This window comes from Microtus oregoni, unplaced genomic scaffold (assembly GCF_018167655.1).
Source record: "Microtus oregoni isolate MIOR12 unplaced genomic scaffold, Mior012 000011F_ref0000422, whole genome shotgun sequence".
NCBI lineage: Eukaryota > Metazoa > Chordata > Mammalia > Rodentia > Cricetidae > Microtus > Microtus oregoni.
The window spans coordinates 27,885,084-27,905,057 of NW_024543070.1; the positions used below are offsets into that span (position 1 = coordinate 27,885,084).

The 19,974-nt window shown below is 50.3% G+C and overlaps 1 protein-coding gene across 48 annotated transcripts in view; it reads left to right on the plus strand.

Annotated features, from left to right (window-relative positions):
• LOC121453246 (CUGBP Elav-like family member 4) overlaps window positions 1–19,974 on the plus strand; it is a 275,079-nt gene that overhangs the window by 232,174 nt on the left and 22,931 nt on the right. For 26 of the 48 annotated variants that reach the window (XM_041659794.1, XM_041659808.1, XM_041659809.1 and 23 more), the window contains exons 4-7: window positions 16,673–16,801; window positions 17,176–17,255; window positions 17,559–17,702; window positions 18,779–18,926. In XM_041659794.1, the coding sequence (XP_041515728.1) occupies window positions 16,673–16,801; window positions 17,176–17,255; window positions 17,559–17,702; window positions 18,779–18,926 (501 nt within the window). The remainder of the gene's footprint in view (window positions 1–16,672; window positions 16,802–17,175; window positions 17,256–17,558; window positions 17,703–18,778; window positions 18,927–19,974) is intronic. The other 22 variants (XM_041659796.1, XM_041659804.1, XM_041659793.1 and 19 more) reach the window with 2 other exon arrangements.

The window sequence follows — 19,974 nt, forward strand, 5'->3', positions numbered from 1 at the left end:
TGGGTAGTGGATGAAAGAGCCCTCCTTCTGTGGATTTCAACTATTAATCTCTCCCCACTGCAGAGGAAGCCTTGCAGGAAGGAGGCCAGCGAGGGTCTGAGTAAAATGGTTGATATCAGATCCAGATCTGTCCTTGCTCCCCGCTGGTTCAGCCTCCTCAGACAGCAGGCTCCACTCACACCCCCACTCCCCAGTACCTCTGTCTCCAGCCTCCAGCCTGACTTGTCCTCACCTGAATGCGCTCCTACCCATTCTCTATCCCACATAGTGCCTGGGAAGTATTCTGCTTTGCTGAAGGCCCCAGAGAGTCTTGAAGGCCTTTCCTGCTGTGGCCATCCTTAATCCTGTGGCTTCTCGTTCCTGGGAACATGTTCAGTTCCCCGTCTGCTCAACAACCTGCCAGGGCCCCAGCTCCTGCAGAACGGTACCTTCTTCAGGCTCTGTATCTTTTGTACTTGGCTGCAGCACCTTGGCTCCATGAAGTGCAAGAACAAGAGAATTCATCACTTCCCATACCGTGCCATTGGCATTGTATTTATAACATCGATTGAAGGCAGTGGCTTAGACAGTCTATAACAGCGATACAGCCACTGGAGGAACCCTTAGCTGCCAGTGCCTTCTCTCTTCGAGTAGGGTCTGAAGGAGAAGGGCCTTCAAGCAGCCCCCAGGGCTTGTGAAATAGGAGAAGGGCAGCATAGAAGTGGTGAATTCCCAGGGGAGGGTGGAGCTGAGCTGGGAGAAGACTTCTGGTCCAACCTCCTGCTTTGCACCATGCAGCCCATCAACATGGGCAGATAGAAAGAGAACAAGGCTTGACGAGAGTTGCATGGCTACTCCTGGGAGTGCTAGCTGGGAGCTGAATGCAGTGAGTTTGCCCAGAAAGGTGTTGGTTCACTAGAGGAAGTCCTGTCTCTTCCTTCTGGGGTGGCATCTGCTGGAGGATTGGGCAAGAACAAGAAAGATCATGCATGGTCATAAGAAGCATTTGGGGATATGTCTAGTGATTGACCCTCCCTACAGCTTGAGTCACAGGAGGTTAACACTGGAGTCTTCCTGTTCTCTTCCTGGACTCTCCATTCCGTTTTGACTCTAGCAAGGGCTTGGCAGTGGCATTCAGATGTGACATTATGTGGTCTGTTCCTGCTATCTCTCTGATGCCTTGATAACCTGCCTCCTCACCTCCTGGGTGTCCCTTACACATCCTTGTTCCACCCCTTGTTCTAGCTTTTCCTCTGGTAGACATTGCTCCCACAGATGTCACTTCCACTCACCTGTCTCAGCAACTGCGTCCCTCTCACCAAGGCCCACATATCTGTCACGTGTTTATTGTATTCACACACCCATCTTTTCTTAATCTTTGTGCATCTCTCCTCCACTGTGAGATAAGCTCGAGGTCGTGAGGGACTCTCTCTCTGTTCCCCTTCTGTCTCTTCACCTTGAACAAGGTTTAACCCAAAGCCAGGGCACAGGATGAATGGCTAAATTTCTCAGGACAGGGACTTACATGCACTGGCAAGAGAGAAGGCTGGCATGGGGTCCAGGGAACTGCAAGCAGAGAGTATCAATAGCAGCAGGTTTACGGAGCCGAGGTCTGTCTGGTGGGGTTAAGGATTTAAGGATGCTCTGAGCGGTTTCTTAGAGAAGGAATGCTGGCAATGGATCCAGAAAGTGAGAGGATTTGAGTGGTGAAGGCTGGTGGGTTCTGAGTATTAGGCCCAAGAACGAATTGCCTGACAGCCCTGTGAGCTAGGGGAGAGTGTGGGTCAGGCTGTTGGCCTCCGAAGTGGGAGGCAGAGATGGTAGCTACATCCCAGGACTGTGAATATGACTCAGAACCTGGCCAGTTTCCAGGAAACTCTATGCTAGCAGGCAGAGAAATGCATTTGAGAAAACAGAATTGTGAGAGTAACTCTGAGGCCCCCAGTTACCATGGCAACGTATCTGTAAATACTTAGCTGCAAACATTAAGTGACACTGGAGGAGTAAAGCAGCAGTGGCAGAGGCGTGCACCGCTGCAAGAGTCCCCAGCCACTGCCTTCCATCACCTGCCTTCCCATTAACCCCTGTGTTCCTCATTCTTTGCCCTTGTTAGCCCCACACAGTGGGAGAGGGTCCAAAGGTTGGCTCTGTTCCTGTCTTGGTTTCTTGTCTGGTCCTTGGGACCTTGTCTCCTATGAGGTCCCCAGCTGCAGGTGCCAGGCTTTGGGGTCACAGGGAATGAAACCATGAAACAATGTAGAAATCAAACAAAGCTTTGCAGTCATGAGGTTGAGACTCCCCAGAAAATGTAAAGCCCCTCCAAGGCAGGACCAGATCGAACAGGTGGGTCCCTTATTAGGAGAAAGCTTTGAGGGATGCAATGGGGGTGGGGTTCAATGAAGTACTGGCAGGCTTGCACTGTCTCTCCCTCCCCTCCCCCCACTCCTCTCTCAAGCTGGCCTTGAACTCTCTACGCAGCTGAAGATGACCTCAAACTTATCATCTTCCTCCTGTCCCCACTTTCCAAATGCCAGGCTTCTGGTCATGTGCCACCACACCTGGTTTATCTGGTGCTGACTGTTAAACCCAGGACTTCCTAAATGCTAGGCAAGCACTCTACCAATCGGGCTGTATCTCCAGAGCTCCACTCCCAGGAAGCTTTTCAATCATCCATCTGATTGTTCCAAACACGGTAGGCAACACAGCCGCCTGCCAGGCCCTGTGCTAAGTGCCAAGGGCATGACCCTCTTCCTCTCCAGGCTTCGGAGACAGCAGGAAGAACAAGCTCCAGGGAAGAGTACCCAGAGAAAGGGAATGACAGGAAGAGAGGTCATGACCGTCCTCCCTGGAGGAGGGGGCATTAGAAGATCTTTGGGCTGTTTTATGAACATTCTGGATGTTCCTCCATGGCAGGTTTCAGCTGTGGGCCCCCAAGATCCCATGGCCAGGTGTTCCTACCTGTTATCCACCAATTATACCTGCTAGAAGACTGAACTATGATTGATGTCTAGAAAAAAAAACAGAGGGGCTGACTTATGAGCTGCATTTTTACCAGCTTAGAGACTGGGCCTCAGGATGGAGGTAAATGTTGTTTTTTAAATAATAATAATTAAGATCCAGGCAAGGAAAAAGATCAGATGTAAAATTTCTCCGGGACAGTACAAACTCTGAGCCATGGCCCGAGGAGGAGAAATCAAAGAGGCGTAGAGTCATTTTAAGGTATCATGAGGCCCAGAAATGGACTAAGATCTAAGAATTCACAACTAAAGAGGCTGAAGTCTCAAAACTGGAAGCTGGGAAATCCTGAAGAATAAATTAAAATTGTCAAGCTGGTATTTTGAGAACAACTGGGGACACGTGATGGGGACTTAGGAAACACCGTGGTTCACCCACAGTGATTTACAGGCCGGAACTGGGTGTCTGTTCGGTGAGTGCCCCTTGGACACATGGAAGAATAGGGCTAACCTGCATCTTGTCACCATGTAGGGTGGCAGAGATGCCTCAGTAACTCAGGGTAGAAAAGGAGGTTCCTGCTGTCATGTGTGGTCATGATTTGTTTCTGGTACCCTACCAGAACACTTCTATCAAGGACTTCGTGGAGAGGACAGGGTAAATTCCTGAGACCCCACACTGTCTCAATGGTGGGATGCTGATAATATATTTGAGGTACAAAGTCATCTCCCCATGGAGTTCTCATTCCTGATGACAAAGCAAGGGAGCTGCTGGCTTGTCCCCTACGATCTCCCTGCCCATCAGATTCTACAGCTCTCTTCTTAACGCCCAGCACTTCAGGGATGGAGAGAGTAGAAAGATTTGGGGACGTTTTGAACGACTGCAAATCCAGAAGGCATCTGTCAGTTAGTAAGTCTGTGTACTCTTCCCTTCTTGACACCCACATTTCACACAGTAACAAGACAGTGCACTTTTGGGTCCTAGTCCCATCCAAAGCTGAGGGAAGTTATGATTCTTTCTCTAGGAAGAATATACAGAAGAATGGATGGTGGTGACCCTTTGAGGGAGGCCCACAGAACCTCTCCAGCCAGTTCTATAACTTCTTGGGAAACACGTGCTTTCCGTAGCCAGCCCCTGCTAGGCAGGCCATCCCCTTCAGTTACTGGTAGCTCAGACTACTTCTTTGTTTGCGGTTGAGTGAGGGCAGTGTTCACCCAGGCTTTAGTGAATATAGTGTCCCCCGAGTTCATGCCCACTCACAAACCATGAAAACGGCCTTACTTAGAATCTTTGCAGATGCAGTCAAGGTAAGATGAAGCTGTAGGGGATTAGGGAATTTCTGCTAAGACTGGTGTCCTCAGGAGGAAAAATGGCATCAACACAGAGGGTGGGGGGGGGGGAGACAGAGAAGATCCTAAAACAGATAGGTATGGGGTGGCTCCATTCTGAAAGAAGCCAAGAACTACCAGCAAACACCAAAAGCAAGGCAAAGGCAGGGAAAGGGAAAGGGCACAGCCCTAATGACCCCTTCTTGTGAAGAAGCAGTGGCTGCAGCGGTGCCTCAGGAACAACCACAGAACCCAAAAGACCCTGGGGCAGAGGGTGCAGGTACCTGAGGGTGTCCCACAAACCACACAAATGTAGATGAATCTTAACTTTTCAGAATTCCTGTTGGTATACACAAAAGCTATGCCACCAGGCAGCCCCTAGAGCTTTGCCAACGAGAAAGTTCCAGGCCAAGTGAAGAAAAGTTAGAAATCCCAGCACATCCATCTTCATAAATTTTATTACAGCCTGCCAGTTTAGACTAATGACTAATTTACTGTATAAAATGCCAGAAGCAGTTTTTTTATTTTGTTAATTAATTATCTCAAACAAAGGTGGAATTTATAAAAGTGTCCAGAAACAGTGAGTATTGTGAAATTGCCTTCAGCGGGAGATGAAATTAAAGCTAACGCAAGATCAGGTTATTACTGTATTGACTTAGTTGCTTTATGACTTTGTAATGGATTTCTTCATTATTTTCTCGGGTTTGTGGCATTCATGATTGCATTAAGTCTGTTAGTCTATGCAAATATCATTAGGCACCACTAATAACCTCAGCCCCTCCTCCTCCCCTAGGGAATGTGCTAACTACTTGCCTGGGTGGGTCACTTCCGGCATCAGGGAAGACCTAAGGCAGGAGATGCTCTTGAAAAGTCTTCTCCACAGGCAGACTAGCCAATGGGCAGGACTTCAATGAGGCATTTTGAGGGATTCAGGGTGGTCTTTTACATTTTACATTTTTCCCCATCACAGAGTCTGATAATGTCACCATAAATCTGCATCCCTTTAGAGTAAGGCTTTGGAAGCACATACTAAATTTTTCTAGAAAGAAATATGTATTGACATGATATCTGTCATGGAAATGACAAGATGTTCAATGGGAGAATCTCAATCTGTTCCAGCAGCTCATCAACCTCAGGCATTTCTCTCGCAGTTCTGGAGGTGGGAAATACAGGACCAGGGTTCCAGCAGATTCGGTGTCTGTGCCCAGCTTTACAGGAACCCACAAGCTCTCTCTACCCACCCTGCCCTCCTCAAGGTCTTTTGACCTTGAACAAACTTCGTGAGGTAGTACTATGTAGCCAGGAAAGACCTTGAACTTACAATTCTCCAGCCTTCAACTGCTGAATGCTGGGATTACAGGCGTGTGCCAACCTCTGTTTTCTGAGATTCCGGAGACCAAACTCAGGGCCCTGTGCATCTTGGGCACACTAGACAAGGGCTCGACTCATTGAGCTGTGCCCGCAGTCTTCAGGCTTTTATTCTAAAGGAATCAGTTCCATTCTCAATGGCTCTTCCTTCATGACCTGCTCACCCAAGAGAGGTCCCTAAAAACATCACCTTTCATATTAGGACTTCTCTGAATTTGGGGAAGACACAAACAGTTAAATCTAAGCAGGGAGCATTAGGCCTTACTATACTGGACAAGGGGTAGCCAGACCTGTTTATGAGATGAGAACTAGACCTGTTTACAGGCACTGTCTGGGTGTAGCTGACCAGAATGGGATCTCTATTAGATATTTATAGACTCTGGAGACTCTGAGGGATGTCCAGAGTGTGGCAGGGTAGAAGAGTGCGGTGAGGGGAGGTGGCCATGCTGTGAACAGCCACCAGACAGATAAACAGATCCGAAGTAGTTGTGGCATCAGGCCAGCCCATTGCTGCAGTCCAACCCTTATTCCAGCCCAAGTCTCCTGCCCCTGATACAGAGCTCGTTACAGCTGATGACAAGTCCCTAGCCCCTAACCACTGAGTCCAAGATGATGTCCAGTTCTCCTTCTAAGAAAGAGATCAGCCAAGCTGTGAGTTAGGACAGCACTGTGTGTGTTTGTGTGTGTGTGTGTGTGTGTGTGTGTGTGTGTGTGTGTGTTGGGAGCCTTGTGTGGGACTCAGTCCCTCCCTCTCCTAGTTCTATCATTTTGGCCTCGTCAGAGGATGAGCTTGGGGTTCATGAACAGAGAAAGACAGAATCTTTGCTAGGTAACAGTGTGAGGTGGGCAGGACAAAAAGCAGTTTGCTAGCGCTAGGTCTAGGGTGGCCTTGCCCTGGTGCCCCTGCCTTTTGGATAAGGAGCTGTAGTCATTCGGGTGAGCTGAAACCTCCTAAGATTTGTGTTGTTGCTGTGCTTGCTCCCCTTGGTGGCTTCCATCACCCTTCTTGATCAGCATTCCCAGACTTTTCAAGGTGAAGAAGCCAGTTTTAACATAAAAAATTCATCAGCTCCCCCCTTGACAGATGGTATACTTTGAGTATCCATTGTTAAAGAGAATACAAAATGACAAACAGCTACCTAGGATTCAATGGTGCTTTCAAATGGATTTGTATGTTTTTAATCACGGCAGCATCTACATGCATCTGAAGAATAGTCACATAACACCTATAGAGGGAACATTTCAGAAGCAGTTGGTAGACAAAACTTGAGATGCCTCAGACCTCGAGTTCAAGTGACAACAGCCACCCTAGTCTATCCAAGTGCTTAAGGAACTGAGGAGGGTGAGAACAGGCAGGGAGCACTGTCTCTTGCCAAGAGTAGATCCAGAAAGCCTCGACTTTGTTCTCTTGAGCTCCTCTTTCTCCATCAGCCTCTTCAGCTTCCTCTTCCTCACCCTAGCGTGAGCTTGGATAAAATAGCTCCAATCCTGCCAGCACTTACCACCGCTGTGAGCTACAGCCTGCTGTTTCTTCTCTCTGAGCCCCAGTTAACTGCTTAATCAAATGGGACTGCGGCCATGCTGCACTGAAAACAGGGCACAAAATGGTATGGAAGATGCTCGGCTGCGTCAGAAGAGGGAGCTAGAGAGCCAGAGGTCTCACCCGCTTTCTTCACTCCCGGAGAACCTGCCTCAGAAGAAGTGGACTTCACAATAATTAACATGTTGGACCCCTTCCTTTGAGAACATCAGTGGGAAGGGTATACCTTGTTCTTCAAAACCCATTTTCCTAGTAACTGAGAGGAGACTGCATTTTCTTTTCTCATCCTCAAATTTCCTTCCTTCCTTCCTTTCTCCAGCTTTTCCTCCAGCTTCCCCCAGAAAGGAGAAATAGGGCAGTTCTCAAGGTCATGCCTGAAGAGGCTGCGTCCTGACGAACTCTCCCTGCTCTGTCCTATCTCAGTTCCCTCTGTTGGCCCTTCTTCATCTTACCTTAGCACTCCATCGTGGCCTGACCTCCTAGAGTTGGCCAAATGTGCTCCAATGTGGGAAAACATTTACTCAAGGGTCAAGGTCTTGTCTCTCTCAATAGTGTCTTGTACATAATTCATTGACTTAATGACTGTGTGACTGACTGCCAAATAATAAATGGGATCTGGGGGCAACTCGGGGCTGGCATGCAGGTTTTGAAACATGTAAGATTTCCTCTCTGTCTCTCTATCCTCTGAACTTCATAGCAACCAAATACTGCCAACCAGAAGTCTTCAGAAAAGCCCCTGGATGGCAAGAGCCGGCTCGGTGAATACTTCATTTTCTGGAACCAGCTGACATTGCCCTTCTGATTCTACTGGCCGTAGACACAATGTTTGCTATGCAGTTCCCAGTCATGTGCTTGCCTAAGCCCCTCAGAGCTGCCTAAGCCCACCCTATCAGGCAAGGTGCAGAGGTGTGTGTGTGTGTGTGTGTGTGTGTGTGTGTGTGTGTGCTGTTTTCTATACTATGAATAAGTGTGCAGGAGCCAGGCTGCCTGAATTCAAATCCCAGTTTTGCTGCTTCTTAGCCCTGGGAGCTGCCAAACTCTTCTATATCTCACTTTATATCCATAAAATGGGGTGACAGTGGCACCCACTTCCTAAAGCCAGAGTGCTAAGTGTGGAGCTTGGTCCATGGTGAGTGCCGAAGATGAATTAGTTTTCACAGTTCCTTCTGAGGCCATGGTCTCTGACCATGACAATGAATGGCTGCATCTCTGCACACACCATATGGGCCACCACCTGCCATGTAATTACAGGACCGAATCAAGCCCATCACACTCCAAAAGTCAACCTGCTCCATGGGGTTGGGGTCAGGGCTTGGTCTTTGAGAACCGAACACAGAGACTGAAGCTGTCCCTCTTCTCCAGGAAGGGAGGTCCTCACCAGTAGACTCAGGGAAACCATGTGACTTTTCGGGGTCTGTTAATAACCTCAATAGCCAACTCAATTGAAATCTGTGCTAAACACAGCCCATTGGGAAATACAGAGGTTTAGGGCCTGCAAGAAGAGGCAGGTTGGTTTCCTGCAGGTCTGGAGCCAATAAGAGCTCCTTCTTTTAGGAGTTCACATGGCAATTCTTTAGAGACTGTGACAAGTTTTCTGACCTTTGTGCTCAGGCCCTTTATCTGAACTTCTAAGAAGCCTCCCAACCATCCATCTACCCACCCACATTTACCTATTGCTCTTCATGCGCCATCCATCATAAATCTATCTACTTTCAGCAATCATTCTTCTCTCATCTGTGTATCTATCTATCATCTAACATTTAATCTGGAAATCTAGCCTTTATTAATCATGTCTACCATCCATCCATCTCCGTGTCTCTCTAGACTCCATTATCAGTTAGGAGTTAACACAATGTATACTTAAGCACAGGCCCTCTAGGTTCCCCAAGGGAGGGCACAGTGACTCGCAGTAGATCAAAGCTGGAGAGCAAAACAGGGCTAGATAGTGACAGAGGAGCTAAGACTTCTATTCAGAGCAGGGCTGGGCTGGTGGATGGAGGGAAACAGACAAAGAGAGAAGAAGGAAGAAGAGGGGACTTGAAAAGCCACTGGAAGGTTGCGGACATATAGCCTTCTCCTTTCTCTACTTCCACAAACCCAATAGCACCATTGGAGATGGTCTTGTGAGTGACAGGAAGGGGCAGGGAGAATGCCTGGCCTCAGGTGTCAGGGCATAGGGAGTGTGGTCCTGCCATCGTTCACAGCATTGGCAGGGCCCAGAATCCTGCCTCCACCAATTAGCAGGCAGGTGAAAGCCAGAGATGTAGGACCCGGACGGAGACCCCTGCCAGGAGAGGCTTATTATAGCTCTTCCCAGCAATGGCTGCACCCTGACATTGTCTGAGTATCTTTCAAAAACCAAAACCAAAAATACTTATGCCTAGACCCTAGACCAACCAATCCAACCCAGGCACCTATATTTTGAAAGTTTCCAAGTGATCTTCATAACAGCCACAGCTGCCGGGCGGTGGTGGCGCACGCCTTTAATCCCAGCACTCGGGAGGCAGAGGCAGGTGGATCTCTGTGAGTTCGAGACCAGCCTGGTCTACAAGAGCTAGTTCCAGGACAGGCTCCAAAACCACAGAGAAACCCTGTCTCGAAAAAAAAAAAAAACATAACAGCCACAGCTGAGAACCATCACCCTATAAGGCCTCTGATTCCTGCTACTTATCTCTGAAGGACAGTCATTCCCAGAAAGAGAGAGAAGGATGCAGGCTCTGAAAAGACCCAGAGAGGTGCCTAGGTCCTCTGGGCTGAATCCTGGTCTTGCATGAAGGCCAGATTAGTTCACTGCTGGGAGAGCTCAGGAGGCATTCCAGACACTAGGTCATTCTGGGAGATGTAGTGCCAGGTAGGCTCTGAAGACCCCACCCCAGTCAGGAAACCCCAGAGATCTTTGTGATGTCCAGAAGCAGGGAGTGGACTTGGGAGCCACAGCCTCATGGCCTCCCCTCTGATACTGTGTGCCCAGTACTCAGTGCCCAGGACTCAGGTGTTTATATCACCATACTTACTCCAGTGAGCCAGGATGCAAGCTGCTACCTTCTCCATCACCCTCAGCAGTAAAATAGGCAGAAAGTCAGCGGGCAAACATTTACTCTGCTCCATGGCAAGGCTCACTTTGTGCTTCGGGCAATGATGCCTCCCGGAGACACAGATGTTATCTATGAATGCCTGTTTTCTGAGTCTGTGGGAAGTCAGACCACAGCTGGGAGGATCTGAGGCTCACATGATGGTCAGCTTACAGCCAGGCCAGGTTATCTGCAGACAGTGACAGCTGCCCTGGGCTTTATTCCTGCCCAGCAGCGAGACTCAATGTCAGGCCCTGCTTGGCTGTTAGTACAAACAGGTCCGAGGTTTCTTCCCCGGCTCTGCAGCTGGGTATGGCCCTGTCAGCAAGGTGTTTTACATTCTAGTCCTTGTTCTCTTATCCCCGGCCCCCCTCCTCTCCCGTGGACCACCCAACCACTGGCCATGCCCTGCAGAAACCCCTTTCCTGGCTGGAACACAGTTCTGCTTTGTCTGTCTCCTTGAGAGCCGAGGACAAACTGGCCATAATTTATGCTCCAGCATGATATAAAGGGGGAAAAAAGGCCCCATTATGCTATAAATTATCCCGTGAAGGGTGAAATGCCGGCAACTGTGCCAGACGCCAGCGGAAACCCCATTAGACAACAGGGTTCTGCTGCTGAGAAGTCCCCACAGAACACCAGGCCGTCTGTCGTACGCTGAGCCTGGGAAGGATAATGTAGCCGATCAAACGTATAATCAGTTACCTGGAGAGATGACTGTGCACAGCCGCCTCAGCAAAAGGTGACTTCTAGACAGAGCCACCACATGTCCCATGCTCCTGCTGGGAGCAGCGATGCCTGAGTCACAGATGGAAGGTCAGGAAGAGGGGCAGCAAGGGAAGTGGGCGTGGTCTCAGTCTCTCTCTGGACCCTACCCTGAACCTGCACAGAACTCAAGGGTTCAGATCTGGCCCAACTCGGAACCCTAAAGCAATATCTCATCTCTGAGACCACAAGAATGAATGAAACATTTCTGTCCTGCTCCCCACCTCTAAAGGGTGATAGGAGACCCCAAGTTTTAGGTCTGTCTCCCTAAATATGCCTCAAGCTCTGTTCCTCAGACCTGAACAGATGCCAACATGGGAGACACTAGAGGAAGGAGAGGGAGATTGCGGTCAGAGGATGGCTCTAGCATCTGCAACCTACACTTCCGGTGTGATTGGGAAAGAAGAGCCTTCGTCTCAGGTCAGGTGGCCTGTGGACTCTGAAACAGAGAGTTACCTCTTGGGCATCAGGAGATTTTATAACAAGGCTTTTGGGAGAGAGGCAGACAAGACTCGTGATGGGAATTGGAGTCGTCAGGCGACCTCCAGACAACCAAAATTATCATGAGGCCAATCCCTGGGAACTGAGCAGCAGGCTACGAATGTCCTGCCCACTCAACCACCTTCTGGGCTCTGAGCTGAAGTCCTGGTCCTCACAAAAGAGTATGTTTATTGGGCATTTGTGAGTTGTGGGGTGGGAAGGCAGAGTGAGAACTCTGGGCAGCCCCATCTTCCACCAGGAGCAGTGGCAGAAGCCAAAGAGTGACAGCTCCATTCAGGCCATGCGACCTGAGTCCTGCCTTCCCCAAAGTCTGGGTCAGAGCTCTTGGGAAAGATCCTTTGTAGCAGGCTTTCTTGGATGGCCAGCCCCCACATGTGACACAAAGACATTCCTAATTATGAATGCTTAGCCTTAGTTTAGGCTTGTTTCTAGTTAGACTTTTAAATTTAAACGAATCCCTTTTTATTCCTCTCTGTGCTGCCCCAAGGCACTTTTCCTCATCTGTGTGCTGTCTGCCCTGCTTTCCTGAATCCTCCATGTCTGGATGGCTAGCCCCTGGCCAGCTGCCTCCCTTTTCTAAGCCCATCAGCCCTGCCTGTCCTTCCTCTGCCTAGCTATTGATCATTCAGCTTTTATTAGACCAATCAGGTGCCTTAGGCAGGCAAGGTAAAACAGCAGCACATCTTTTTACATAGTTAAACAAATGCAGCATAAACAAAAGCAACACACAACACAGATAAACAATTTATTCTGCAATACAAACAAATGCAACACATCTTTACATAGCTAAACAAACACTCAATTCCGCAACAATCCTTACCTTCTATGTGGCTCAATTTCCTCATTTGTACACTGCAAATAATGTCTTCCAGGCCTGTAGAGTGCTTACTTCAGCATCTGGGTCCTGTCTGATTACTGTTGGATAAATGGAAAGGTGCCTAACCTAAATAATGCAGCAGGGTCAGAGTAGGCATGCCCAGGGCATTGGGAGAGGGCGGGCCTGCAGGCTTTGATCAGCTATGGACACTGGGACTGGGTAGGCTGGAGTCCAGTGAATCACTAACGGCTGATGGTTCTGTGCATCCAGGAGCCATACAGAGTCTACTCAGGACACGGTGAGCGCAGGAAAGGGAAAGAAAAGGAGTCTGAGGCCTAACTCAGGCTTCCTAGTGCCAAAGGCGAGGTTCAGGACTCAGTCCTTTGGAGAGGTGCTTGGATACTAGTTGTTGAAATAACAAGGAGGAAGGGGTGTGTACGGTATGTGGTGGGGAGGCACCGGAGAGAATGCACGTGCACGCAAACCCTGCCCCCATGAGTCCTACAGCATCCAGCTCTCACTGGCTGCTGCCCACTCATCTCCAGGGGACACTCATTTCTTACTTTCTGAGGCTTTCCTAGGGTCAGTACTACATCCCCTGCACCTATCACATTCCATCTCCACCCCCAGTACTCACCGAGCAGGGAATTCATTTGCTGACATCAACAAATGTTCACTGAATATCTACTACATGCCAGGCCTGTTAGACGTTGGCTAGTGAGCAGCCATGGTCATTCATTCATGGAAGAACTGAGTGGAGCTGGTGTCAGTACAGTTCCTGGAGACAGAAGCTATTGTGGGATACAGGAAGGACAAGATCTATCTTAGGTGACAACCCACACTCTAGCCGCCGTGTGAAGAGTGGAGAGCAGGGTCTGGAGGTCATATCAGAGAGAGTAAGAAAGCAGTGGGTAGTGGTGGCTCCATCTAAAGACAGAAGAGGAGGGAGGAGAAATCTGGCTAAGAGAATGCAAGAGAGGGGGAATGGATGCTTTCTCCAGCTTCTGCTTCCTCCCACACCAACATCAAACAGCTCAGTCCTGGAGGAAACCAGTCAGATCAAGGCCTGGCACTGCCTTGCCAGTGGGGGACAGAGGGGTGAGGGTCTTCATTTGCATCACATTGCAGTTCCCATCCCAGCAGCCTTTGATCTGGTTTGATGTCTCCTTCAACCTCTTCCCAGGCAGAAAGCCTTTCATTCTCAGGAGGCAGTTCCCAGCCCATCTGCATGTCACTGGCTCTGGTTCTGTCACAGAGCGGGGAAGCAGAGCAGGGAGGAAAAGAGGCATTATCCTCCTCTCACTTGGGTCAGTCACCTCGTGCAAGAGCTCTTCTGAGGCCTGGCAGCTGACCTGAGACCTAAGTGAAGAGGACAGCCAATCTGGCTGTCAGCTTCAGAAGGACCCAAAGGTGGGCTTGCTTTCCTGCTGGGTCCAGTGAAATGGAACTGGCTGTGTCACCTAAGCAGCAGGCAGCTCTGACATCCATCCCTGTGCACAGCCTTCCTATGCACAGGACAGGGCTGAGGCTGGGTGCTGGATGCTGTTTTTATAGGTAGTGAGGGGATCACCATGGGAAACAGGGAAGAGACCACAGGGGCTTCTGGGCCCAGATTATACCATAGGGCATAGTCCGGGACCCTTGAAATCTGAACACACAGATCCAGGTTCAGATGAGTTGGTGTGGTCCCTACTTGTCTCTTTGGAGCCATAGAAGCTTGACTCATATGATCTTGGGGAACTAATGGAAATGTCGTGTGGAGATGCCCAGTGTAGCTGGGGCAGAACAGGCAGAGGTTTCCCTTGTTTTGGTTCCATCCAGTTAGTCATCCTAAAGGATGCTGGGGGCCTCTCAGTCCTGGAAACACTGCCAGGTGACCAGGAAGATTTAAGGAAAATCTGGCTTCTCAGGTTGTCTGGCCTGGCAAGACTGTCCAGTGCTCCACACCTTACCTACCACCCAGCAAACCCCTGTGGGTAAGCAGCAGCAAAAGCTTTGGTTTGTCATGGGATTGCAGAACTATGTACAACCTTACAACCTACTAAAAGAGAAAAACCCAGAAGGACACCCCCACACCCAGGGTTCACTTGAGAGTCGTTTCCCCAGCACACAGTAAGTTCACCATAAACCCTGCTGGAGGGGATGGTTGAGTAGGGGAGCAGAAAGCAAGGGCTCTGGGATCTAGAAGCTGAAGTAGTTGAGGCCTTGGCAATAGTTCAATGCCTTCCAGAACAGAGGTGACTTTCTTGGAGAAATCAGGGCTGAACAATCCAAGGAGAAACGGCAACCCATTCCCTCTTCCTATGGCAGGAAGAATCCCAAATAATCTTGTATTACTGCTCACCAGGCACTGTCCTCACAGAAACTCCCAGAACCATAGGCAAAAGGGCTGCATTGTCCCCATTTTATAGACGTAGAAAACTGAGGCTTGAAGTAGTCAGTTATATAGCTGAGAGGAAAGGAGCATTACATGCTTGGCCTGCCCAGGAGGTCCACTCCAGACTCGCAATTCTTCCACTCTTTGATCTGAAACACAAGCCTTCGGACTAACTCTATGGTAACAAAATCCAAATGGAAAGGATAGGACCATGTGCATTGTATAGGTTCACCAGAAAGGAAGAAGTCTGGAGCCAGATCTGTTTTGCTGTCTTGTAGCTTTGGGGATAAGTGAGCTAGTTGCCGTTTCCCCAGCATCATCAAGACGGTCAGCAAAGGGGCAGTCTGGTAACCTACATGTTAAGAATGGTCTCCAGAGAGCTACATAGTAAAGGGGACTCAGGGGAGGGGAGTACAAATTAGGGGGAGAAACAACACTGGCAACGGGGAGGGGCGGAATAAAAGGGCACTGTGGATGAATTTTAATGTAATCAGAAAGCTGTTGCGATGATAATAAAGGAATACATTCAGACATCAGGAGAGTGAGGCAGGGAACTGAGTTCCAGCATTTAAATCAACAGCATGGAGAAAACACCATGCGACGCGTTCTGAAGGGAAGGGAGGGATTTTTAAAGCAGGAGGGAGGGCCAGATATTAAGAAGCTTCAGGCTTTTAGTCTTAGTCTTTTGGAAGTCATGTCCATGAACTTGGAGCCTTTAATAGGTGCCTGGTTGGGGCAGAGGCTGTACTGAAGTATTCAAATTTCCCCTTCCTCTTCAGCTTTGTGGTGGCTGCTTCGCAAGGCAATCCTAAGGGCTGCCACCTTCCTCTCTCTAAGGGCTCTATTCTTCCTTTCTCTCTCTTCTTTCTACTAATCTGGATTCTTTCTGATTTTTGATTCCAATCCTTTTCCCTGCCATTTCCCCTCTCTTCTGCACGGCACCCTTTACACACTCTCTCATTTGTCTCGGTCTCTTGATCTCTGATGTTCACCTCCACCCCAGAGCTTGCTGTTGGTGAGCCAGGGGCACTGTGACCCTAAAGATGAAGTGAGACTGGAACTTACAGCCCTGCCATGATCCAAACTAAGGCAGGCATAGAACTTTGACTGTTCAAATATGGTAGAGGGTCAGGCTACTGGTTCCTGACCCAGGAGTTGACCACACATCACCAGCGGTTTAGGTGAGCAGCCAAAATTCATCCCCAGGTTGGTGGGGAAGGACCTGGGATGGCTTGGGAAGAGTGTTCCGATCTGTAAGGGGCATGCTGCCTGCCACAGGTCCTGACCCTGTGCTACAGAATATCTACTGTTTTTCTCCGGGGAGCAACTTGGAGATAGGATGGTGGGGAGGAAAGCAGACAGATAACAATCTTACAGGCAAAGCAGTAAGTGAGAGGAGGTACAAGGCGCATTGGCAAGAGACTGTCCTAGGAAAGGACTCTGCCTGGGACCTTCCATGTGGAGCAAACGGCACCAGCCAAGGTTTCAGGAAGACTACCCATTGCAATTCATTCCTGCGCTAGAGAAGATGGGGTTTAGAAGAAGGAAGGGACTATGAGGTAGCCCAGATGGCCCGTGTGCCAGAAGTCAGACCAGGGACCAGGCTTCTCAGAGAGCTGTCTTCTAGCAGAAGGAGGCAGAGGAAGTCGCTGCCATCCAGCTCCTGCTGATGCTCTGCTCCCCCGCCCCTGGCCCGCGCCCCCCTTCCCCCCCAACACAAAACCTCGCTGCTTCCAGCCAAGCTTCTGTCTGCACCCCACCCACCTCTGGCCGCTGTGAGCTTCGTACCTTCCAGCCAAGATCTTCCCTCACCCTCCCTATTGCTTTTGCTCTGGCTGTGAGCTACGCCCCCTCCTGCCAAGCTCCTCCCCTACCCCGTTGCCCTCCTTCTCTGGCCGCGCCCTTTTGCCGGCGGCCCGCCCCCTGCAGTGCTCCGCCCCTGGCCCGGGTAAGCATCTCCTAATTTTGTTCTAGAAGATAGAAAACTCTTCGTGGGCATGCTCAACAAGCAGCAATCCGAAGACGACGTTCGCCGCCTCTTCGAGGCCTTCGGGAACATTGAGGAGTGCACTATCCTGCGCGGGCCGGACGGCAACAGCAAGGGTAAGGGTGTGTGTGTGTGTGTGTGTGTGTGTGTGTGTGCGCGCGCGCGCGTGGGTGTGGGTGTGTGTATGCGCGTGGGTGTGTGTGTGTGTATGCGCGTGGGCACAAGCCTGAGAAGGATGCTAGCGCTCCCAGGTGGTCCTTGTAGAGACCAAGAGGGGAGGAGGCCGTGGGTCCTATGCTCTGTGCCCTTTTCCATCACTGTCTTATTCCCTTCACATTTTATGCTCCTCGTGGGGAACATCTTCTCTGCTCACCCTGTTTCTGTGCCACATCTCTCTCTGACTTTCTCTGTGTGTCTCTGTCTGTTTGTCCCTCTGTATCTCTCTTTCTGGGTCCTCAAGGCCATGGCTCAATCTGTCCTATTCCCGCAGGGTGCGCCTTTGTGAAGTACTCCTCCCACGCTGAGGCACAAGCCGCCATCAATGCTCTACACGGCAGCCAGACCATGCCTGTGAGTGTAGCCCTCGGGGGTGCACGCAGGGTGACCACGCCTGTGAGAATGGCCCTCGGGGGTGCGCGCAGGGTGACCACGCCTGTGAGAGTGGCCCTCGGGGGTGCACGCAGGGTCTCACCACCCTTTCCACTGTTTCTCAGATCAGGGTAGATTGAGGTGACCCAGAAGAAGTGGACTTGAGACTTGTTACTCCTGGATGACCCCCACAAAGAGTGCAGGGGAGGAAGTGGGGCCAGGCAGGGCAGGGACACTGGGGTGGAGTCTGGGGCATGCAGATCTCATGTGCCGCCCTGGCTGCAGGGAGCCTCCTCCAGCCTGGTGGTCAAGTTTGCAGACACTGACAAGGAGCGTACGATGCGACGAATGCAGCAGATGGCTGGCCAGATGGGCATGTTCAACCCCATGGCCATCCCCTTCGGGGCCTACGGGGCCTACGCTCAGGCAGTAAGTGGGGGCAAGGGTGGGCGGGGATTTGTTCTGGAGCTCAAACACCCCTCCCCAGAGCCCCAGAATACAGGGATGCCTACTCAAACATATTGCTCTGTCCCCAGAGTGAAGTGTCAAGCGTAAACCCAAAGAGAGTAGCTTCAGGGCTTAGGAGAACCCAGATAGGGATAGCTTCAGGGCTTGAAAGAATCCAGGTGAGGATCATTGCCAGGAGGAGGTGGGCTGCTGTCCTGATGTTCAAAAAGGGGCTCCTAGAGAAAGCCAGATGGGTCGCCCGCATCCCCTCCTCAAATCAGTGTGAAGACTGGGAAGCACCAGTGGGGTAATGGTCAGGCGTTTGGTTCTCATTATACAAACTCCACTCCCAGGGGTTTTCCTCAGGACTCTGTCACCCCTGGGCTTGTGTGAAGTGACTGACCCGGAGCCTCGAGTACCCACGCTCCCTCTACTCTGGCCCTCCAGCTTATTTCTTTCACAGTTGCATCCTCTTCAATATAGCACCCTCTCCTGCCTCCGGACTTGTAGCCACCGTCCCTGCGTGCTGGCCTCGAGGTCCTCCAGGGTTGCAGGGTTTCAGGCTCTAACCATGCAAACACCAATGATGTCCTGAGCAGTCTAGCTCTGACTACTTATGCAACCTCCTCAGCCCCCACTCACCTTTGCAATAACATTGGAAGGTCTAGTCATGTTTCTCCTCACTTTTCTATGTGACCAATTTGAGCAAGAATTCCCCTGTTAACTGTATGCGGCTCATTCAAGAGTCTGGCTGCCATTCTCCACAATAGCATGCCTTACACAGACCTGCCAACGAGCATACATAGTCCCTTTCCCTACCCTGAACAGCTTAGGTTACCAAAGGTCTTACTGCTCCTTGTTTTAAGTAGTTAATTCCCAGGGAAGTGGAGACTAAAGCAAGCAAATCCTGGGGAGGCCTCAGGGCTTTCAAGGGGTAGTGACCAAGAGACTGTACCAGCTCCCTGAGGCTCAGAAGTTGGTCTCCAGGAGCTAAGCCCCTGGTGGGAGGGTTGCCCTCCTGGAAGCGCGTGATATTTTTTCCACTCCCTCTGCCCCAGCTGATGCAGCAGCAAGCGGCCCTCATGGCATCGGTTGCACAAGGAGGCTACCTGAATCCCATGGCTGCCTTCGCTGCCGCCCAGATGCAGCAGATGGCGGCCCTCAACATGAACGGCCTGGCAGCCGCACCTATGACCCCAACCTCAGGTGAGCCAGCAGGTCCCTGGCCTGGGGAGGGAGTATCATGGCACAGGCTGGGACATCATTACAATGACTAGTGGCTCATTCTACAGTAAGAACACACAGGCTCTAGGCCCAGGTAGTTTGTCTCAAAATTGTTCTAATCTGTAGGTGCTCAAGGGAAGAAGAGATGTGGGCCCCATGGAATCCACAATAGGATTCCAGTGTGAGATAGTTTCTCTCAAGTTGTCAGTCCTTGCCTCACGTCAACCTATCTTTACCTGTATTAACAACCACCGTCTGGGAAGAAAGTGACATGAAACCACCTCCATTCAAAGTCCAGCATAGCCTTCCTGTTCAGTTGCCTTGGCCTCCCTCTTTATGCCAACCTAGACTAATGGGCATTTTCCAAGAAACTACACAACCAGCTGGAGAACCTGGAATCATCCATGGATGGGCACTGCAACCAACCATCTCACAAAACAATGTTTTTGTTTGTTCGTGACTCTTGTCCAGTACAATTGTGCCTCCCAGCCCTAGGCTATCTGGCAATGCCCACATTTTTTGCTTGTCACGGCTCAGAAGAAAGAACACAACTATCATCGAGTGTGTAGAGGCCGGAAGGGTGTTTCTGCACATCTCACAGTACACAGGTCAGCTCCCTAGAGGAACTATCTGGCTCTAGGTGACGACAGTGTCAATGCTGAGAAGCCCTAGGCTCTAAATCCCAGCCCTAGGCTGGGTTGATATGGTGGGCTCTCTTCTACCAAGCATTCTGGCTCTCTGTCCCAGACCACAGCAGCAATCTCCCCGAGGTCCAGCTGTTCCTTTCCCAGCTCAGAGCCTCATAGACTGAGATATCTCTGGACTCAACTAAAGCATCACCCTGTTATTTAGTCCCGATTCCCAACATCAGGAACACTCACGGGTCTGGGAAGTGGGTCAGCCTCAGCTGCAATTGAAAGGCACTTTCCACCCTTTGGGGCTTCAGGACAATAACAGTCTGACATCTTGATATCTACCACCTGGAATATGGTGGAGATATGCATGCAATTGTCATCTGGCCCTAACTTAA